The sequence below is a fragment of the Dermacentor andersoni genome, chromosome 4 (genome assembly GCF_023375885.2).
Source record: "Dermacentor andersoni chromosome 4, qqDerAnde1_hic_scaffold, whole genome shotgun sequence".
In the NCBI taxonomy this organism is placed as follows: Eukaryota; Metazoa; Arthropoda; class Arachnida; order Ixodida; family Ixodidae; genus Dermacentor; species Dermacentor andersoni.
This window is the reverse complement of record NC_092817.1, coordinates 23,104,283-23,128,235: the sequence shown is the minus strand read 5'-3', so window position 1 is coordinate 23,128,235 and position 23,953 is coordinate 23,104,283. Positions and strand designations below refer to the sequence as shown.

General features: G+C 46.5%; 1 protein-coding gene across 1 annotated transcript in view; it reads left to right on the top strand.

The window, feature by feature from the left end:
- Positions 1-23,953, top strand: part of LOC126535854 (uncharacterized) — a 170,600-nt gene that overhangs the window by 134,917 nt on the left and 11,730 nt on the right. Inside the window, exon 3 of the mRNA XM_050182692.3 lies at positions 18,253-18,466. Within this exon, the coding sequence (XP_050038649.1) occupies positions 18,334-18,466 (133 nt within the window). The 5' untranslated portion in view covers positions 18,253-18,333. The remainder of the gene's footprint in view (positions 1-18,252; positions 18,467-23,953) is intronic.

Sequence of the window (23,953 nt, the reverse complement as noted above, 5' to 3'; positions counted from 1 at the left end):
CACGGGAACATGTTCCTCCTTCTTTCTGCCCAAATGAAACACATTTAAGTGCGATGACGTTGCACTCTTCCTACTGCACCATCGTCAGCCATACCGCCAACTGCCGGTCGCTGCACAGAACTGACGGAGACTAAGCACGCATCGTTCGTTGCCGAGCCTGTGATCGCTCCTCCTCGCCTTTACTTGGTGAGAATGGAGGAAGAGAGGCATTAGCTACTCGCAATCGAGAATAATAGAGGAGACGCGGCCAGGATCCACTGGCTTTCCAGGCGATGACGACTATACGTGCGGCCTGGATCCATCCAGGGTCGGCCGATATATGTGGCGGCCGAGGAGAAAGATGTGCCGGCCGCCGCATGCAACCCCCCGCGCACACTAGATGTGTGCGAGCCTTCTTCCATCGTCGGCGGCACTCGGTCGTCCCAGTGTGTTTACGACCAATTTGTAAGCCCCGCGCCCACTTATTTGTGCCTGTGGGTCCCATCATTCTTGATACAAGTCAGCACGTGCCTGCCCCTTCTCATTGTCGCTCTTTTTTTTGCTTTCTGTTCTCTCTTTCTCCTCTGCCTGCAATGCTTTATTATTATTTTTTTCCGCTCTATATTATTTCTTTTACCTCTACAGACATTGGCTTTGCTGAGTTGTGCAACAGTTGGTCTTCGTGTGATTCTATACAGTCGGCGACGTTGCAGCAAGAAAAGTTTGACCAGTTTTCCGGGATTCCCAACGGTGTTCGTCGCAAGAAATAGCAAAAGATGACGTGAGGTTCTTTGAAGGCGCGTATTGATGAGGAAGAACAGGCCTTGTTTTTTTATTTCGTTTTCATTTTTATGAGTTGTACAGTTGATCGTTCAGCTCACTTGCGCAACAGTTGGTTTCCTCGTTATCTGCGCGATGGCTCCTCGCGAAATAACTTCTGACAGCGCGGGCACTACGTGAGGTTATGTTCCGTTCGAAAGGATTTACCGTTACAGCGCCGCTTATTACTAGTAGTAGTAGTGCTTTGTGAGTTTCTTCGGCGTTCTCCTCAGCCAGCAGGCTGTAAAGGGAACCTTGCTGCTTCGTCCTGCTCTCGCAGACATGCTTTGTTCTAAATTTGGGAGCTCTCTTCGGGCTGTCGTAGACGGATAGTCAGGAAAAACCCAAGGATTCTTTGTTGCAGGGAACATAAGGATGACAGTTTTGTAATGGGGACGAAGATTACTTCAAGCTGGCATCATCAAATCCGTCTCGACATATTTACTCAATAAGAGGCCGGTGCACAGTTTTCTCTGCTACAACGCGGTTAATTAAGTCGCCAAAGAACGAGTTTTGCGTGCAGTCATTCACTGTACACTGTGCGATTTTTCGATATGTGGCGCTGAGTAAACCTGTTATCGTTCGCGCACGTTGTCTTGACAGCGTCCCTCGCTCCCCCCAACCTCCCCCCTTATTTCGGCGAAGTTGACTTGCCCACATTGCTTGTATGTTGCCATACCCATGGAGTACTTTTGTATTTATTTCTTTTTCCTAATTTCGTCTCGTTTTTCTTAATAGCGACTATACGCGGAGGAATCGATAACGCCTGTCACACGTAAAACACCGAAGGCGGGTGACTTTGCCCAGCACTGCCGCGGGACGTTGCAGTTTATTCCGTCAACCGACCTTGCCGCCTTTGCGCAAGGCCGTCAAGCAAAAGTGGGCGTCGGGTGAATGTTTAGACGACACCAAGGGCAGCGCCCGCGAACGAGCATGCATGTGAACCAAGGAGATTAATCTGTCAAGATTTTAAGGCCGTCAAGCAGGCCTGTCCCAAGAAGGAGAGGCTACTCTGCCAGGCGTTGCTTATATTTTCTTTTGTTTTTAATATAATTTTTTAATGTCCTAACTGCTTGCCTACGCGGCTGACTAGAAGACATGTTCAAGACTAACGAGTCCTCTCCTCCTTTTCTAAAGTCCGCTTTCTTCCCTCATCCATTTTTGTTTCTTTTTAAGTACGCCAATTTTGTTGTAAAGAGCTAATAAGGACGGCTGTGCGATAAGCCCTGATGTGGTGCGGAGATACTAGGGTTGCAGGTGCCGTAACTGGCCAAGTTAATGGCATGCTCATAACATTCTTATTCTTGACACTTTCTTGTTTGACATTCTTGTTCATTTTTGCTACTTCGCTTACAGATATCGAGTGTGAACAGTAGTTGAGGCCGGTTTTAGAGCAGAGTTATAGGTGTGCCAGAGATATAAGCAGAAAGTTATGTAGTAAAGAAAATGTTTGAATTAATTCTGGGGTATTACGTGCCAGAACCACGATTTAATGATGAAGCAGGCCGTATATAGTGTGGGACTCCGGATTAATTTTGACCACCAGGGGATCTTTAACGTGCCTCCAATGCACGGGACACGGGCGTTCTTGCATTTCGCCCCCATCGAAATGCTGCTGCCGCTGCCAGGATTTGATCCCGCGAGCTCGTGCTTAGCGGTGCAACACCATAGCCGCTGATTAAGCCACCGCGGCGGGTTGTGAAATCTTTCGGAGTCACCGTGCGAGTGACGGCATCTGAAGGCGGGCAATTTCGCCAGAGCCGTCCCTCATAACCAACTGTGTAGTTTTGGGACGTTATAGACTCCACAACTTTTCTTTTTTTATTTGTGCCAGGACCCTGGAGCGCATCTCGCATTCCACGAGTGTTACACTAAGACTTTTTCTTAAGAGCAGTTGCCTGGCAGACCCGATGGCGCGCCGCTGTACAATGGCAGAGAGTTCGGTGCCATCGCTTCCTTCCTCTCCCGTCACAAGACGTCATCATATGACTAGAAAAGGCTGTCGGCCAAATGCAAACAGTGCTTACGAACGCTCACTGCTCGTTGTAATCAGTTCTACAGGCTCCCCAGAAATCGACTGTCGACAGGCCCGGTCGTCCGGGCAGTAGGCTCAAAATGTTTGCCAAATTGGGGGTCCCGTGAAGAGCAACAATGCAAATATCACTACGAAAGGTACAGGGTAAAAAAAAAATAACACGTTTGTTTAACAAATGGTCTGTTTCTCTTTCATTTCCATTGCGCACGGAGTAGATACCCAGCAACACATTATCCGTGTGACTTCTTCATAGCCCGTAGATCCAATACAATGAATCAAAACTCTATAGCGTAACTGCGAAAAAAAATGTATATAAAATTGCGCAGAAACCGTCAACTTTGATTGTCAATGTAAGGGATTAGCCGAGCAGTTCTGAAAGACACCATTGGCCTTATTAAAGGAATTATGCACTTGAAGGCGAATATTTGTTGCAGTAAAGATAGTTAGGTTTTCGTTGTTATTTTGTTACGTAATTTCGTAGAGAACAGAGCCATTCACCAGTACGTAAGCGTAGCATAGACCGAGCGCTCCAACACAGCATCTAAACGGGCAGACTGCTCGAAGATTTCGCGCGAGAGCACGTGCGTCTCAGAGGGCTGTGTATATTTCGGGGACCAACGCGCCCCTCAGCTCGGTTGCTCGAGGCCGCGCATCTTTTAAATAGGCGAAAGTCCGACCCCCAACGACACACCACGGAAACAGGCTAGAGAGAGCCAAACAAAGCTGTTCACTTTCAAAAGCGGGAGCATTTCATATATAATCGTTGTTTCGAACCCTAAAGTGCACGTCGCCGCAACTGTGCGATAGTGTTTATTCTCGCCGTCAGCTGAAATTTGCAAGGCGTGCCGGACTCGTGTAAGATTCGTTTGCGTGAACCCTACCTGAGAGGGTAGGTTTTGAAGCCAGGCTGAGGCTTCCAGTCCGACTGTGCAGTAACACAAAATCATTTCTGAAAGGCCGCGATCCAAGCTTCAGCGGAGGCGAGACGGTATAATAGAGCTCGCAGACACAGTGTTTGATTCTTCGTAGCTTGTTGCAAACGACCCAGTCAATTCGTTCGCGTCTACATGCGCCTTCAGTACGACCCAATGTATTCGTTCGCGTCTAGACAGGCACTGGGGTCGGGCTGAGTCAACCTCTCGTGCAAGAAGGAGGGTTGACCCACCTCGAGCACGGCGCTCGCTTAGGTTGGCTGGCTAGCTTTTTACACGAGCCCAGCAGGCAAATATGAGTCTTGCAGCTCGTGCAGCTTTGGTCGGGTTTATATATCTCTTGTGCCAGTTTCGCGCTAAGCCCCAGCAGAGAAGTGCACAGACTTCACTCGTTCGGTGGACGTTTATCGCAAAGTTATTATCGGAACGTGGCTGAAATTGGTTGGAAAGTACATAGAGACGCAAAGGGTACAACGCTCCGCGTTCCACTTGGCCAGCATAATGGGACGATCGTTCTGCATGGCTCGCTGTATGCTAAGCGTCTGCGCTTGCGCAGTTGCGTTCTCACTTAGCGACTGAGCAGAATCAAAGAAGGTGCCACTCGAAGCGAACCGTAAGCTCTCCCTCTGCTAAATCGCTTCAGTGAGGCGAAATTCGAGCATCCACTCTCGACGGCTTAGTGGCTTTGACCTTCTGCTGCTTAGCGCGCGAAAGGTCGCGAGGGTGCAATTCGCAGTCTCGGCGACGGCGTTTCAATTTGGACAGCACGCAAAAGCGCCCGCGTGCGGACATTTGGCGCGCATTTGATCGTCGCGGAGATAAATCTGGAGGCCTCCGCTATCCGGCATCCCTCTCGGACCAGCAGAGGTTTAGGACGTTAATACCAAGCGATGATGAATGAGGTACCATTCCAGCTGACAGCGCGGCTCGAGTCACCTAGCTGCGTTCGCCTCCTCTATACTCCAGCCGTGAAAGTAACGGTACAGCCATGCCGCACGTACGATGCGATTCCAGAACGCTTTCGCCTCGACTTCCTACTTCATTTCCTCCAGTCTCCCCAATGTATACAGGGAAAAGCAAATGAATTTTATAGAGCAACAGGAAGAGTGATGGGAAAATGAGAGAGAGAGAGAGAGAGAGAGAGAGAGAGAGAGAGAGAGAGAGAGAGAGAGAGAGAGAGAGAGAGAGAGAGAGGGGGGGGGGGGGGGGGGGGGGGCGCAAAGTCCGGTGCCGGCGACGCGCGCTGCCAGATTACTACAATGCCTGCGGAGAGAAGACTTTTATCTCTTCAACGATCGGTGCGGTGCCCCAAACCCGAGCGCTCAAGAGCACTCGCGGCCTCCTCTCCCAGCGTGACTGCTTCCTCCGCATCCCTTCTTCCCCACGCTGTGCTGGATGAATCGGGACGAACAATGAAAACGAGCAGAGCCAAAATGGCGGCGCTTAAAGAGAGAAACTGTGGATGAACGAGGAGAAAGGACGTGCTCGCTACAATGGGAGATTGTGCGTTTGCTTTGTGCGTGTGCGTGTGTGGGTGCAACGTGTGCCAATCTTCCTCATTCCCTCCGTTCCCCGTTCATTACATCTTATTCTCTCCGTTTTGCAGGGAAGTTTATAGCCGTAAATTATCTCCTCCCTCGTCACTTAGGGCTAAGGCCGTGCCCCGCCTCGCGCCGGCCAAGCGTGGTCGAAATAGCGCGATTTCAAAGAACTAGAATTGGAAAGTTTCTTTATATATTTTTCTTTCCTTTTCTTTCTTTCTTTATTTTGCGAGCGTTTGTGTTTCCTCGGCCAATCTACCCCTTCCACGCCCCTCCCCTAGGTTCTCCAATATATCTCCTTTCTGCGCATTCAAGATCGTGCACGTCACGTAGTTGTCAATACTCTCTTTTAGTACAAGAAAAAAAAACCCGAAGAAAGCGAGCAATGCATGTCGTCCCAGAGATCTCGCTTGCGCCCTTGTCTCGCACTAAAGACGTGCAGCGCTGTGAAAGGTACTGCCGACATGAACCCACCAGCGGCAACATTCACGACAATATTCGTGCTCGATAACGGTCCATGATTAGCCGGTTACTTGCCTCTGAACGTTACGTTTGGTCAGAGTGAAGGTACGCCAGTGGAGTCGTTTGACGCGCGATTACCGTTACAAACCCTTCTCTTGCTCACCTAATGCATGCTGTGGCTTTCACAACGCTGCGTGGTATTAGCGACGCGAAGTCTCAATTTTCGACCAACGTCTGCTGCGGTTCATTCATTCCTACTCATTAATTCGTTCACCTGACGTGTGACGGGCCTATTCATTCTTCTTTCTGTTCCGCAAGTATCGGGGATCATCTTCTCTCGCATATTCAGACATTTCAAAACAATAATAATTAATAACGCGCCAGAATAGATGACTCGATCCTTAATAGCGTCCTTTCCGTATAGAACCTGTATTGATTTCCTTTTCAAGCCCTTTTGCGCCGGCGGCTCGAAAAAAAATTGATATCTCCACCTTTCCCTCCCACCTCTCCTGTTTAAGTGGAAGAAGAAAGTATCATCTTCGATCGGACTTTGTTACCTTGTTTTTCTTTTGTTGTTCTTAACGTGCGATCGGCAAGCGCAAGCATCCTTCAAGGTCTTGGTTTTCAACGCGCTCCGGTTAATAGGCTCGTGCGATGTCACAAGATGCCGCCGCCTATTTCCGCGTTCTCTTTCACCCCAATGTCGCTCCTTCCTTTGTCCATTGCTTCCTCCGAGCACACATTTCTCATCTTCTTTCCTCCCGTTACTCCTTGCCCGATTCACCTCTTCTATAATCACGGCCAAGTATCTCTTTCCTCCTTCGATTGTTCGCGTTTCGCTCTCGAATTCAATTGCGAAATCTTTCTAAAGGAAATACAGTGAAGACAGAGGAAACAAAGGTTCTAATCCAGCTATCTCAGTTGCATTCCTCACTTTACGCTTCTTTTCTTTTTGTCACTATAGGCAACAACAAGTTAGTAAATATCTTCTTTTATCTGCCTGCCTACACACTTCTCTCTCGCTCCTTCCCCTTTGTTCCTGACTGTATATCTCGGCGCCTCTTTATTTTTTCACGAGAGCAGCACCCCATGGCCTGCCGTTCTCGTTCACCGATTCCAAAACAGAGACCCGATGGCGCGCCGCTGTACAATGGCAGAGAGTTCGGTGCCATCGCTTCCTTCCTCTCCCGTCACAAGACGTCATCAATGTCTCTTTCAGAAGAGTGCGTTTCGAAGGCTTCTTCCTTCGCTGCAGTAATTGCTCGCTAGACCGTGGCTCATTCAAACTCGTTTTCGCTTGCGCCATTTCCCGGCTTGTCCATTGTTTCGTTTCCTTTTATTTCCCCCGTACCGTTTCGACGTGTCTTCTCTTTCTATGTGTGTGTCTCCATCTGTATCACCCACATCTTCCTTCGGGGACTCATACGTATATATTCGCGTTTCTAAACTGTATCACCCCGTGTCGTGACATCACTGGGTCACGTTGGATCTGTGTGTTCCTATGCGCTTTCTCTACGTGTCTTGGTTGATCTTTCGACGTCGAGCTGCCGTGTTTGCGATGCTTTGTACACATTCTGTCCTTTTCCATCTTCTATTTCGCGTCTTACGCCCCTGTTTAACAGTTCAGGCACGGTTGGCTTCTCAAAACCCGTTGACAGAAGCGCGTTTTGAGGCTACTTGTATAGCTTTTTTAAAATTTTATTTCTCTTCTTCTTTAATTCTTTCAGTCCCCTTTTCCCTTTCCCCAGTGTAGGGTAGCCAACCGGAATCTGTCCTGGTTGAACTCCCTACCTTTCACTTATCATTTGATCTCTCTCTCTCTCTTCCTTTTATTTTATTTTATCCCTTTTTTCCATTTCTCTTCTTCCTTCTTTCTTTCTTTTCTCATGTGACGAGCAGCTAAAAGAACGCCCTATTCGGTGTGGTTGCTTCAGTTTTCTTTATTTCAGAGTCTCGTCAGCTTCTATTCGTTTTCAGCGCTTGAACTTTCATATTCCTGTCACTTATTTAAAGAAAAGAACTATCGCTGTGGATAATCTGCCGTCGCTGCTTAATAACTGGATTCAGAAATTTAAGCTTCAGTTTTATTCTTCTCGGCGAATTTCGACGTCGAAGCTCGTATGCTTGACAGGGAACTGCCGTGTTGATCCATATCATTTTTCCGGAACCTCTGAGCATTCGTACCAGGTTCATTAAAATAAGTGTCGACTAACTTACCTTTTTGGACGTAGTATTCGTTCGCTGCGTTATACGGCCCTGTATAATGTAGCGATTCCTCTCGCTTGATTCTAGCCCGCCCCACTTCCTTTTTTTTTTCGTTGTTGTTGTCGTCGACCGCTCCCGACCGTCCGATACTGGTGATGGTGTAGGCGTTCAAACTACTGAAGAAGCAGTAAAACAATTGGAATAGAATCGTTACATTATTCCTGCCCTGCTTTCCGAAAACATTGCACTCGCAGCATTCGTCCTCATCACTCATCAAAAGAGTGACCGACTATATATATATGTAAAGCCAACAGACAATGAAGCCGAGAAAAGCATAGCGGGAATTAGCTGTGATTGAAATGCAAATAATAAAGAAAAGGGAAATAAAAGGTGGGAGCGGAACCTACAACCTACGTATTACGCATCCGTTGCACTACCAATTGTGATACGACGACTGCTACAGACCGCTCACTAACTTGAGTGTTTATGTTTACTAGATCTAGCTCTGGGAATGTTATCCAGCGCCCACTCAGAAGCATGTTAGGGGAGGGGGTAGAACAAATTATATATATATATATATATATATATATATATATATATATATATATATATATATATATACGGCTTTAGTAATATATAACGATATAAAAGCGTTTAACTATGCATTGTTAAAGATAATTGGTTGTAATACATAATGCCACTTCGGAATGGCAGACTACGGATTTGAGCGTCTTATATCGCTTGTATTGTGTTGATCTGTGCTGTATTATTCGTGTTTGAATTTATGTTGACATTTCACATTGAGTGTGTGTAATTTATGACTGATAAGTTCGTAAAGAGTGCTTTCTTTTCTTTTCCTTTTTTTCCCTTCTTTTGCACCGTGCCCAAATCAGCAGCTCCTGTTTTGTCACTTATACTGACAGTATGGATGAATGAATAAATACGCTGTGTTGCTACAGCTGACACCTATAACTTCAAAATTTCTACTATTGCCATCTTTTGTGCTCACGTCCTTAGCCTGAACAGGGCATGTTTTGATTATCAACCTATCAGGTTGTGCAGGGTGCACCGACAGTAGCGTCTGCGATAGGTGTGCGCACAAGGCTCGTGCAGGAAAATAAACAGCGCGCCCCAACATTATTTGCAAACATCTAGAACGTCAGTACGTATTCCTTGACGGCGGTCTCTTCGCGGATGGATGGAATTGAATCTTAAAGTTTCATTATTAAAGGGACACTAAATGTAAACACGAAACTAGTTTTAGATGGTGTATTACTGTTCCAAAACTTAATTGTGACAGTCTTGTGTGCATTACTTGACCCTGCGTGACTTAGTGTGGCTGTGGACACCAACAAGGAAGCGTGGGTCAAGCGAATGGCTACCTTTGACCCTATGTCATTGTCGATCGCATAAGCGAACTGACCTGCCGCGTATATAGCACGCCCCACTCCAAATGGCCGATGGCCTGCAGTTACAGATGTCGCTCGTTAGAATTACCCGCTTCGGCTTCGGCTTCGGCTGCGAGGAGCGAAACGTCTTGTGTGCACATTGGGTTTACGCCCCAACAATAAGTGGGGCTCGCAATACGTGTGGAGAGGAGGATCGACGGACTTCGATATACACTCAGCTAGTCAAGAACGTCGTGACTGCCACTATATACGTTTCATCTCTATAAACATGTTTAGTAGACGTAACAGTATTATTACCACTGATTTGGCGAGAAAAGGGATTGAATTGAATTCTTATGCTTTCCGTGCCAAAACAACGATTTGATTATGAGGCACGCCGTAGTGGTTGACTCCGGGTTAATTTTGACCACCAGGGGATCGCCTGGTCAGGGATCGGTCCTTAACGTGCCCCCAATGGGCGGGAAAAAGATTTGTTGTTAAAGCAGGAAATGGCGCCAAGATTCGTTTTCCTGAATTCAATTTTAATATCAAGCAATAATTTAAGTCACGAGGTGATCCTACCACACCATTTGCTTTTTTTTTCTTTTATTTCTGGCATTGCGTCTTTTCTGACATACTGAAACCCCTGCTCACATTAAGATCGACATATGTACTCGCAGTACCGGTAGTGTAATCAACCAATATAGCTTAACTTGGGTGCTTTAGTGTAAATAAGCTCACGATATGCGTTTGTGACAATAAATAGTAGAAATGATATTGTTGCGTCTGTGTGGACGATTTCGACACTGCCCGTATAATGTGCAAATAGACGTCATGAAGGTCTAAGGGGCGACATCGCAGAGCTGCATCGCGCTGTTCGCTGCAAGTGTATTGTTTAAAAGATCCGTCGTTCAAGTGAAAGCGCTGCGCATATTTTGCTTACCTTGCATCGTCGTGCCCCAACGGTTAAGCAAACTACCGCATTCCATATGCGAAACCCTGCTTTCTCTACGGCATACATAAACATCTTAAGCTGCTCCTAGCTAAATGACGGCGCCTGTTTGTACGGCGTAATTCGCGAAAAAGTAAGTAAACAAATTTTGTGCCCTTTTTCGCAATCATGCTCTTTTTTCCCCCGCAGTTTACGACATGGCCCGTTTGAAAGCTCCCTGCCGACTAAACATAACTTGAACACAAGGCTCATTTTTCAACCCTCTACGTCCGTGTCCTCTTTCTTGCTGCTAAACTCTCTCTCTCTCTCTCACTATATATATATATATATATATATATATATATATATATATATATATATATATATATATTTATATATATATATATATATTATATATATATATATATATATATATATATATATATATATATATATTTCTTGCTTTGTTGACGCGCAGAGACGCACTTAAATACTTTGATCATACAGCACGCTCTGTATCGCAATCTCTAAACGCGCTCTTTCAGGAATGAGACAAAACTTCATGGAAGCGAGCGACATATTCATGTCTCCTCAGCAAGCTTCTGCCCGCCCCGCCAGTTTTCCTATATCTTCGCGCGTTTTCGTATTTTGCTTTCCCGATCTCGTTCCTTCTTTTCTTGTCTCTTCTGTCAGTACATGAAAACAGACTAAGAATTAGAAATATGTTCCCATTTATCTTTCCTCAGTGCACTTTTACTGCATCTAATTACTCATCCGCATTTCTTTCGCATACCGCGAATACTGATTCGTGCTTCAATTTTACTCTCTCATTTCGCTTTCAAAGTGTGTTTCCCGATGCTTCGAAAATTTGGCAAGAACCCAGTTGCTCGTTCCGAAGTTGCTCCTTACGCATTACGATCTTCGTCTCTCGTTTGCATCATTTTGTTTCATTTCCGTAGCGTGCGGCTCTTCTGAGCGTCAGTCCTCGGGTTTTCCACGTCACCCCTCTCTGCCAACATCGCTGTCCAGATATAAAAAAAGAAGGGAAATAAAAGGAGAAGCGAAGTGTTCGAGAAAGGCACGAGGCTAGCCATCTCCCGTACAGCGGGACCTACTCTAGTCTCGCAACGTCTGCAGCGCGCGAGACGCACATTTCGTCAATAGCGCAGCAGTGCGCTCGTCTCGGAGTCGCCGGGGTGGCTAGCGGCCAGAAGTGCAGACCAGACGCGCGGCTCCTGTTTCCTTCTTCTTCTTGTTTTTTTTTTACTTCTATATTTTATTTCTGGCGCTGACTTACGCTGGAGCATTCATTTTCATTTTGACATTTCCGCTCCGGCCGTACACGATATAAAGCGATTCGGTGCGTTTTTTGGCTTGACTTGGCTTTGATTTCGGGCACTGGTAGCCATCGCGCGGCGGCCTTGCGGCCGATCGAGGGTTGCGCCGCCGTAACCGCGTGCGGCTTTGAATGGGATCAAGCCCTTGCGGCATTTCTCTCGCTTACCGCTGAGTACCGCATTTCGGCGAACGCAACACAGCCTCGCTTTCCCTTCTTTAATTTCCGGCTTGAAAGTATGCAGATCACGCTATATTTGGAACCGTATATTTGAAACCGTGGAGCAAGTGTATCAAGCACGGGTTTCTTTGGGTTCTTCAATGCGCCACAACCTACCGCGAAGATATGCAGCTGTAGAAGATATAGTGAACTCGCAGCTAAACTATCGGTGGGCCTTTCCGCGCACCTGTTTGGTTGGCCGATGCTGCGACATTTGTGAGAAAGTACGCACGTTTAACGCCACGCCATAAGGGCACGTCTGGGGTCAGCTCAACGTCTTCCCCATCGGTTAACCCGCTTTCTTCCTGTTTATCTCCCTGGTCGTGTCGCTTATACGGGTAGCTACGGGCTACAGGTAGTGGCGTAGCCAGGAATCTTCTTCAGGAGTGGGGGGCACGAACTTGAGCATGTCTTGGCGACGGTGGTACCGTAAGTGTTGCTTTGAAGGCAAGTTTCATTGTGTTCGAACCTTTTATCGTCACTATCACGAAGCATACTACATCATTAAAGCATTGCTTTAACCACCGGCTGATTGCAGCTTATTCCAGTATGAAATATCTAGGAATAGTGCATGCATGAGCTCTAAGCATGAGCCCAGGTCATGAGTCGTAAGAATGTCAGGTTATGAAATCCTTCTACATGTCTAGAAGGGTCTTTCCACCCCCTCACCCCAAGTTGAATAGGGCGCAAGCCGTTTCTCTTAGACTGTTACAGACCGGCACATATCCGTGTCTGGCCGTTCTACCCGAAGTTTACCCCGACGCATATAACGACGACGCCTGCCGGTCCTGCAGGCAGAGCTCCAGTCTAGCACACATGCTCTAGGAGTGCGGGTAGAGATACCCCAGGTTCATCAAGGAGGAGTAGGACTCGCTTCTCCGTAGCCCCGCTCCAGACAAGCAAATCCTGGCTGTCCGGCGTGCCCACAACCGGGCCTGTGGGCTAGACCTGCCGGTCCCGACGTGGGACTAGCCGGGTGCGCGACGAGTTCGGGTCCTCGCCGGACCTGCAATAAAAGCTATCTCACTCACTCACTCACTCACTCACTCACTCACTCACTCACTCACTCACTCACTCACTCACTCACTCACTCACTCACTCACTCACTCACTCACTCACTCACGAGTCATGTATATATTAGTGCTATTAGTGCGTTAGCATTATGAGTGTCGAAATAGAAAAAAAAAGTGTATGTGTGTGAAGGATATCAAGGTGGTCCCGTAGTAGGGGTGTGTGTATATATATATATATATATATATATATATATATATATATATATATATATATATATACATATATATATATATATATATATATATATATATATATATATATATATATATATATATAAGCGTATTTCCGTCGGATTCAGCTAAATCTTCACTGAATTTTTATGACTCATAACATTGAGGCACTGAAATGGAAGCTATATAGTTAGTGCCATTCCGTCAAAAGCACGATGGTTAAAATGCAGTTGCAGTCGGCGTCAAAAGTTTACGGACCGCGGAATCTAAGAAAAATATTAATATTTCCGCAGCCTTTTCGAATTTCGAATTTCCAACCTGTGCTAGCATGTGCGAACAACGTGGTGTTGTACAGTTTTAATGGTTACGGTCACGAACCGCTGGCAAATTGAACGTTTTCTCAGATCGAGTGGCCCGTAAACGTCTGACGTAGTCTATGCACTGTACCCTAAGAGCGGCGCGTCCCTTCATGTCAGTGCAGCGTGCACTCCTGCATTATTTGGCACAGTGCAGTTCCGAGTGTCATATCGTGGCAACTGCCAATTCTGTCATATTATTTTGAAATGGAGTAGTAGCGTGAAGACGCCAAGAAATATGATTATTAAATAAGTAAAAAAATGTAACCTTTTTCGGCGTAGTTCTGGCGCATTCCGAGTCGTTTAGTTTTCCTTTCGTCCGGCAGAACTTCAGCAACACTGAGCTGGAAACAAGACTTGCAATCCTTAAATACTTTGCGAAGGCTCGAACGAATCCACTTTCGTAGTGAAGAACGTTCGTTCCTGTCGACATGCGTTTTACTTTTCCTTTAGCTTTGGTTAATGGCACAGTTCGCTCCCTATGATAACTGCGGTACGAAGTTAGCGTCAACGTTTTTCTCAAAACAGAAATGTTTGCGACTTTCGCGTAAGTCAGAAAGGCAGCGTAGGCTGAGTCGGGGCGTTTGCAACAGCTGACGTACTTGGTGGGTCGCGGGATATGGCAGAGTTTGAGAGGCATTTCCCTATTAAACTATGCAAGTTTGTCCGGAACGCTGGACTTCTCAAACGTGCCGACGTGGTTACGTGCTCAGCTTGCACAACACATTTGTGCGTGTACTGCTGAAAGGGGCGTCGCCTACAAAGTGGCTAAGGCATGCAACATGTATATTTCTTCAATGGCTTAATCACCAAGTCACTCTTCCGTGTCAGTTCTTGTTGCCGGTTGCATGTATCTTATATAGTAAACTCGAATAATGTGTCCCAAACTCTTGATTCGCGTGATAACCGTTCGAAAACCTAATGGAGAAATCAGCAACGCGATGTCGATGCTGTCTTGATGAATCACAAGCAGTCTCTGCGACCAATCTGTATATGAACGACTTTGCATGCACGATAACCGCTATCACATTCACAGCGTCTGACGTTTAAGTCCAAGCACTGGCGAGTTGTCTTAAGTGACCATGTACGTTATTTCTGGGCTGGTATAATTTATGGATTCCGATTGTTTTTCGCCGGATTCCATTCCTTTCTTATAGCCCACCGTTCACGACCCGCAGATCCCAGTAATAACGCATGAAAGAGCGCCTCTCAGACCACTGGCAGAGGACGAAAAGGAATAGCATTGTAACATATCCGCTGCATTATCCCAGCCCTGGTTTTCTACAGGTCTCCTTGAGGTCGCTTTCAACGGCGTGAAGTTTCCTTGTTATCGTAATGACAAACGCGCCTGTATGTATCTTTTGAGTGTCAGACTCTGCCATATTCGTCGTGCACCATGTCGTGGTGTTGGTGCTCGCGTCGTTATTATACACGTGCTCATGCGGTACATGGCCCGTGCCCGCCGAGGGCTTTGAAGGGATCCGTCGGTGGCGTCTTCTTCTAGATCGCGTTTGCCAGCCACGACGACTCGTTTGGCTCCCGAGCTTTAAGGGATTGCGCGCGCTCCCGCAGACCTTAAGTGCCGCCGCTGCGGCGGCCGGGGCTCAGCATCCCTCTGATGGCCCAGCCAAAAAATGAGAGCGTTGCAATCGATCCCTTGACTCTTTTCTCCCTTCATATAACGCTTTTTTTTTTAGCCTTCCTCTTGGTTGTTTTCTTTCTCTCCTTCGTCATTCCTCAATCCGTATACACGTTTTGTTGCTCATCTTAGGCTACACACGATTGCGCTGCTGCCAATTTTTGTTCGTTAGCGGCAAATGGCAGAAAGGAATTATTGCCGTGTTTTGGGGGTGTCACTATAAAAAAAAAGTCAGTTTTCTTAAACTACGTGTAATGCCCGAGCACAACGGGGAAAATAATAGAGCAACTCCTTCGCCTTGATTTCTGACCGTAGATGGTACATTTGTACAAAAAAACCACGACGCATTAACTGAGTTATAACTTAGTGCATTAATTAAGTATTCACTAGTTCGTTTGCTGATCTATCCGTAACTGAACACTCGCTCCAGCGTATGAAAATTGCCACTACAGACTATGCGTTAAGTTTCCTGTGCTTAAATAAAAATGTTAACTTACTAACACGCAGTAGCATATTGTCACTGATTTTTTATATTGGAAGAAGCTTGTCTAATCAGATTATGTGCGCGACAACAAGCACCAGCGATAGCTTTGTAACAGTGGTTAAACGGTAAGGACCGGTTATTGGAAAAATATAAACAATCTACGCGTGTTAATAAAATGTATCGTTTGGCATTACAGGGTTAAGAAGTTATAGAGTCAGAAGATCGACGAGGCATGCTCTAAGTGTCCTTCGTGATCTTTTACTCAAGGCTAATCTTATAGACTGCCTATAAGTGGCATTACTGTTTTGTTTTCTACACTGGGGTTCTTATTTAACGAACTGATTTCGCGGTGGTGTTGTCCTTATGTGCATGTGAAGAGACCTGTGTGGACTCCTTCACTCTTGTGTAATGAGCGGCCATCCCATAGTTACCTAACTGTGCTTTCGATGCTGGTGCCAGTAGATGAGACAATCTTCTTGCACTTGTGTTCGTGTGTATATCGTGTTTCTTTATATTTTCTTCCTTCTTCTCCTCCATTTATTTTTCCTTTAGGGAAGAATTTTGGATTTTGGTCTAGCCGGCTTTGAGGTAGTGAACCTTCCCATGCTTCTACGCGTGAATGAAAAAAGAAAAAAACAAACAACAAAAACAGAGAAACAACAGTTGGTGAATTGTTGTCTTTCTTTTTCGCCTGTTGCCGTGGCTTCGTCGTATGTGTTTTGTTTTGCTTTCCTAAGTGTGGAGCACAACACCTGAATTCTCGTAATGCTTGCCGTGCCCATGAATGATACATCCTTGTTCAGGCCCTGAATGTCCTACGCTTCATAGTCCGTGCAGGCGTCAGTCCGTTGTGAGTCGTTTACACCACAGCGCGGCGCCTCGCGCAGTGCGTTGGCGGCGGAGCGTGCTCTTAATGGAGGCACCAGCTGGCCCCGTCCTTTCTATCTTCAGATGCTCGCGGTGCGAGAACGCAGCCCTTCGGGCCCCGCGGTATTTATAGGATGACTTTGCTCCCACTTTGCTCCCCGTGGGCGCCCGCCTCGCGATTGCAGTGGCGATAAGAGACATCACGTGACTCGCTGCCGATTCGCGTCCGTCCGGTTCGAACCGCCAACCGAGGTGCAGCAGCTTCTACAAACCGTACCCCGTGTACGCTGTTGTGAAAGTCCGTGTGGAGGTGCACCTCCGCTCGTGCCTTGTTTATCTTTTCGTCCATTGCATAACTCTCTTCCCCAAGACAAGGTAGGAAACCAAACCATTCCTCTGATGAACCGCGCTGTCTTTCGATCCCCCTCTTGCATTTCTCTCTCCCTTTCGGTTGATTGCACGTATTCAAAAGGCAAATAATAAACACGAAACAAAATAAAAACATAGGGAGTGAAATAGAGAGAGAAAAACGGTTTCTTGAGTAGGAATAAATCATCTTCCCTACCTTTTTTTCATGTAGGGAAGAGAAAAGGAAGATGCGAATAGAAAAGAAAGAGCAGAGGCAAGCAGGGAACGTAAGTCCCGCGCGCACGTGAGAGGCAGCATGCATGCCTGTCCCACCCATATACGTAAAGTATAAGTTAACGTGCATTAAACACACGCACGCACGCACGCACGCACGCACGCACACACACACACACACACACACACACACACACACACACACACACACACACACACACACACACACACACACACACACACACACACACACACACACACACACACACACACACACACACACACACGCGCGCGCGCGCGCGCACGCACGCACACACACACACACACACTGAGAGAGAGAGAGAGAGAGAGAGGGGGGGGCAAATGAAAGGCAGAGAGGTTAGTTAGCCAGCGATAACCTCCAGTTGGCTATCCTGTGCCGCGGGAGGGTAAAGTGATGCGATAGGTGAGAGAGAGAAAAAGTATGAAAAAAAAACAAAAAGTAAGGACACCGGACTTTGTGACAGACTGTGACTTTGCACAGTGTGACGTAGGATGGGACGGTGACACCGTGTAACACTAGGAACGCTTTCGCAGACTGCGTGACAGTTCCCACAGAAACAATTCTGCATTAAGCACAGAACAGTGCTTAAACGAATATGGTAGTTTGGGCACGTTGTTTATTGCGTGAGCAAACAGGGAAAGACGTCACTGAAAGAGGCAAGGCCGAGGAAGCGCTGGTGTAGTACATCGCCGTCCTTGTCACGTTCTGCGTGCTTCTTTCTTCGCTCCGATTGAGCGTCACTTTTTAAATGAGTGAGATGACGAACACTGAAAGCTAAAGTTGTCCGTGGAATGTATTGACATATCTGCAGCCGATCCACGCGGCGTGCAGGCAAGACGGCGGAAATGGGCGGGGCTGCGCAAGAGAAGCCTGCGCACCATTCATTCCATGTCACACTATCAGCCCGCCCATATGCGGCCCGCCATTCTAAAGGGATGAACGTGGCTTTGAGAAGGGCTGAGTCATTTATATACTTCAGGAATTGTAATGGGGCATCTTGGCTGAAAAAACAAACAAATAATAGAAGCAGCTTGGTATGTGGTCTGCAATACTGTATATAGCTAACTACGCGACAGTTATTCAGGCTTAAAGGTTCAGCTTTTTACTGATGACACAGGGTGTTGAATCGTTATTGTATGTCCATTTTGTCCTCTCTCGCACCACTTCAAGCTTTTCGTGTCTTTGTGCAGATGCAACTGGACGGCCGCAGTACTTACAGAGAAGCGCGGCATGAGCGGGGAACGTGACCCCACTTGACGACATCATCGGCCATGACGTCAGCGACGCCGAGGGCTGCAGGGCGGCCTCACCACCCAACCTTGCTGACTCTGGTGACAGTGCTGCTGCTGCTGGGGCTTGGGACAGTCGGCGTTGCCGCTGCCGCCGATCCACCATCGACGACAGGTTGGCACGACCTCGTGACCTCGCCGCGCATGCAACGAACGAATGTGTGCTGCGGCTAGAAATAGACTTTACGTAGTTTTGTGCCTACGGGATCATACGGAAGGCAATGCGTACTGCTTGATGATTTGTGTTGCGCGCTGCCGCTCGTGACCTGAAGGCTTGTCGCAGATTTCTTTTGCAGCGTACGCTGTTATGGGCTCATTCAAATAGCCGTTTCAGTTGGCGATGTTGTGCGCCGCCACTGCCGCTGGTGTCCGTCGCAGCTATCACCAGTAGTGCTCTGAGTGAAGGGGGCTCTGAAGGAAGGGACCGGCCATGCCAGAACTCCATCCTCGTTTTCTGTTGTTGCGCTGTTCGACGACGACTTGATTCGAATTCCGGGTTAGACGAATTACGGGGTAACAGATGGCTTTATAAGTGTACTACGGAATGTATCTGCAAATATCTTGCAGTCAAAACGACGGCGATGCATCTCCTCTCCCCCGTACTTCTTCGTTCGCTGTCACAACTAACCCTCCCCTCTCCTTGAACCATCTCTACTTCCATCGCTTTACTCTACGAACCCGTCTATTCTCCTCTCCCATTTGAGGCGAGGGAGAGTGAGCTGTTGTAAACACTGCCAAGGAAAGCACTTGTTGCCGTCACGAAGACAAGCCACATAGCCGAAATTTTGGCTCAGCGACATCTCTTGTTGGACCACTACTTACCACTTCGTCTCCATCTTCCTTTGAACCTCTGCCTTGTTTAAAAGTCAGCTGTTTCTTGTCACACTTTCAACTGTCAAATGAGCTCAATGCAATGCCAGAGCTTAAGTCCTTCCTATACCACCATAGACGTAAATTAGTAAGAACTACCGATGGGTACGAAGGGTGGGGGGCGTATATTGCAGCAAGTTTATCGCTTAATTAGCATGTTTACCGACGTCGCTCTTATAATATATGCTCCGCGGAAAAGACGCGCCCACAATGTATAGCATAGTCTCCTGCTGTCGTATATTAGGCGTTAAATATTTATGGCTGTCGCTCGTTACATCCTCTTCGCACCAGGTAAAGGCCATTCTGAGTCTTTATACTGTCCTTAATATTGTGGATGCGGTTAATTGATATGTGTCGGCCCATTAGTTAAGCACTAACATAAAATAGCACGAGGATACAGGCCTCATCCGTTTTCTTTGCGCTTCGTAAGCCATGGGATTTCCACAAACTGATCCAGTTATCTATTCTTGTGGCATATCGACGATACTTTTGTATTGCATGATTCTATGATTTACATAACGTAGAAGTCTCACAAAGAGCTGATGTCTGTGTATTCGCGTTTAATAGAGAACGCGAACACCTGTTCACTTCACATGCACGTGGTCCGCCACGTGTCTATAAGCTCGCGAAGTGGTGCAGAGAAGGATGGCATGGTTGTCAGTTGGCCTCCATTTATATATATTTTTTCTCTCTTTTTTTGCCAAAAATTAGAATGTAGGCCTTCTTCAGCCGGCAATTTCAATATGCAACGCACAACTCGGGCAAAAAATGAAGTAGGAAAGAAGAGAGTAAGTAAGAATTGTCAACGAGACTGCACGCACTGGCACAAGTCAGAAACACGCAAATATAGCGTCACTACTGTACCCAGCTCCGGAAGTGGGAATCTACAGTGCCTGGGGACAGTAACCCACCGAACAGCAGGTTTGGCGAAAGGTAAAACTGCAAGCCAAGAAGAAAACTCAAATATTCAAAACTACGCTCTCGTGCCGCATGGCCAACCTGTCCGAATAATAATAATAATAATAATAATAATAATAATAATAATAATAATAATAATAATAATAATAATAATAATAATAATAATAATAATAGTTTATTTACACACATCCAAAAGCAAAACAAAGAAACGGGCCTGTCTAAGTCTATGAGGACTTGTGCGACTAGGCCCGGCATAGTCGGTACAGCGATGTGGTTACATATTTATATAATAGGTGCAAAGGTAGACACTTATATAATAACACATTTTTTTCCAACTTTCAGAAGAATGGTTGATAGTATTACCCGTTAAGAGACAATGACATAGTAAACAAAGACAAACACTAAACAACTTAACTAAAGAATCGGAACTAAATTTCAACATTTCATCAATAATTTCTTCAACTGTTCTTTTGAAGTTGCCAAAAAGAATTCATCAGCCAAATCATTAAATATTTTTGGGATGTATACACTTCTTCTCGCTGCTCCATATTTACTAGTGGAATAGGGTACTTTAAAACGTTCTTTGTTTCTTAACAATCGAGGGGCATGTATGCCTCTTTGAATTCATCGCTCCAATTATGCCGCATAATAACCGTTCTGGTAAATAAAGCCTCAAATGTGCAAAATCCTAATTAATGAAAAATATTATTGTCATGTAGTGTAGTACCATAAGCAACATTTTTAAATATCTTTAGTATATCAATCCGATTTTTCCAGCGCTCTGCACAAAAGGCGGCGATCGTTATACCATACCTCAGCACATTGTACGCTAGTGCATGAACTATCATTTTCTTCACTGATAGAGGTACTAAACCCTTTATGTTGAAAAGTGGATATGCAACGCTCCGTAGTTTCCCACATAAAAACGCCATGTGATGCTGCCAATAATAATAATAATAATAATAATAATAATAATAATAATAATAATAATGATAATAATAATAATAATAATAATAATAATAATAATAATAATAATAATAATAATAATAATAATAATAACAAAATCAGCAAGGCAATATGAGCGTACTGCGTAACTTGTCTTGCGTAAGCATAGCAACTTTTTTACTGCCTACGGAGTCATAACTATTCGTTGGCATTGCAATTCGAAAGTTCTCTAAGATTTATAGAGCTTGTTTGTTTGCTTGTTTGTTTGTTTGTTTGTTTGTTTGTTTGTTTGTTTGTTTGTTTGTTTGTTTGTTTGTTTGTTGCAACGGTATAGGAAGGTTGGATACTGGAGATCCCACTATTCCAACGTCGTAGCTGACCACACAAGCAAAAAAAAGCTATTCGAGAGACCAGAATAAATCAGTATATGAAAAAATAAATAGTCAAAAAATTTCACAGTCGCCAAAAGTGAAAGAAACACTGCCATATGCCATACAATCTAAAAACGTACTGAAATTTTTATATAAGGTTGCAAATCTATGAAAATCGTATGTAATGCAAGTTCAGCGCATGATTTGTTACAAGCACGAGCATTCTCTGCTCACTATTGAAACAGTTCAGATCAAAACAAAGTGCGTAAAAAAGTTGCAGCATCTGAACCTAGAAGGATTTTCTTTGAGACCCCTCATATAGGTACGACTACAAGCTTCACTGTTAGTGCGACTTGTTTGTCACATATCCCTCTCCCCTACCCCCCCCCCCCCCACACACACACAGACACACACTCATTCATCGTTTTCTGAGGAAAAGGTTATCCCTCTGAAGCTCATTCCTGCACGTAATATGATCACTACGGATGAAATTCAGTGCTTTTCTTGAACGCTTTCCATTACTGACCTAAACCAGACCACTTAACGCGCCCTATATAAGATTTATGTTTATGTTAGCGCCAAAAAAAGGAGAACATCAGCAAAAGCACGATTACGTGAGAGCCATATAGACAAAAACAAGAGAAGACCCGGAAAGGACCCCTGAGCTGTTTTGACCACCTTGTCGGTCGGTGGCATTAGCCTTATACCACCACCTCCGCCTTGTGCTTTTTCGGCTTGGCAGAGCCTTATTGCGCCTCGGGCCCTGCGTGCTTGACTGAAACCCCGATCGTGCGCGAACGATGGAAGTGGTGCACGGAAACGGGCAATTTCCAGGTCGTTCCCAATCGCCAAAACAAGAACAAGCGGCGCGCCGGCTGCTGTGGGCGTCATCTGCGCGCACACACGCACACACAACCTCGCACCCAACCCGTCCCCCCCTTCTCCTCTAAACACTCACGCACGCACAGCCGCCTTCGTTGCCGCGGCGTGGCGCCGTTGTCTGCAACGCCTCATACAAGGAGACGTGCCCGTCGTGGAGGCAGAGAAGGAAAACGAAGAAAGCGATCAAGGTATCAACCACTGCGCAATTGCGTCCCGCCGTCGAGCGATCCGGTAGAAGGCGAAAGAAAAAGAGAAAGTAACAAAAGCGGAAGTTAAGGGACGCACCGTTCGTGTTGCGGTGAAGCCGACGATGAATCGGCGGCAGCTGTTAAGCCTAACGTGGCGTCGAGAGCGATCTCGTCCGCCCGAGCATGTGGCATGCTTTGGTTTGTGCACAGCGGTACTCCGTCCACCTCCTCCTCCTTTCCTACAGCGCCCAGGGCAACGTGTGTAGGCTGTTGCAAGGCGAATTTCTCTCGCCCGATATTATACGTGTAGTATACGAAACCGCCTTCACCTCCGCGCTTTGCACCTATACGCTGGTATCGCCCGCAGATCTCCCGCCAGCGTTTATATTGGCTAAAGACGGCTTCGTTTTGCGAGCAAGATGTCGCTTTAGTTTGCAGAATACCGAGTTCTCTCTGTCTAGGTCTGCGTTCTTGGGTGGCCCACTTTTTCTATGTTTCATTGCCTTTACAGTCCCACTGCACAGTTTCTATCCTGTACGAAAATGCCCCTCATTCTCCGTCTTCCATCTTCTTCCATGTTTGAGGGAAACATTTTTCGTCTTTATACGTGGCCTCTCTTCCGTTTCACTCGTTTATGGCCATGTTTTCACTTCCCCTGATTGCCCGCCGCCCCGACCTTATATTACTGACCTCGCACGCCCTGCGGTCGGGTCGCAGTGCGCACCTTTCCTGCGTAGTATACGAATCCTCGTATTTATTTGCGGTATATTTCCTCCTGGGCCTCGTGCACGTTGGCCGGTATTCATTCCTCTTTGCACCCCGGACTTCCTCGTCTCCTAACTCTCCTACGGATCCTTACAGCCAGTTTTGTTTGTGTGCTAGGGGCGTATAGTCGACGCCTATATATTACACCCGCACCCCGAAGGTCCCGCGAGCACGGCTGGCTCAACCGAGCTTGCCGCTATACGTGCGTCGTCCTCAAACACACGCATCTCAGTCGTGGCTGCTGCATACGAAACTAAGTCCGTTGATTTCTCTTTTTATCTATCCGCGGAAAGAAGGAACAAAAATTCGCCCGCCCCACCACGCCTCCGCCGGATACTTTTTTCGTCATCTGCCGGCCCTGACCATCTGGTTTTCGCGCCTTCCCCTTCCTGGGCCAGTATCGTTCTCTTATGTTACTTCTTTTTTTCAATTTGGTTGTTCTGCTTCCGTACGTACGCAAAACCACGTATACGCGCACGCATTCCCAAGGAGGAAGGATGGGGTTAGCACAGGGCGTACTGACATGCCCTTGTACCGCCGTGTGTATGGGTATAGCTTGAATCGCTGTTGCTGCGCACGGGCCTACCGAGCAGGCGTGGCATATATTTATTTTAACGACGGCATTACCTCTTGCGAAGCGTCGCTGAGGTAGTTTTTGTAAGT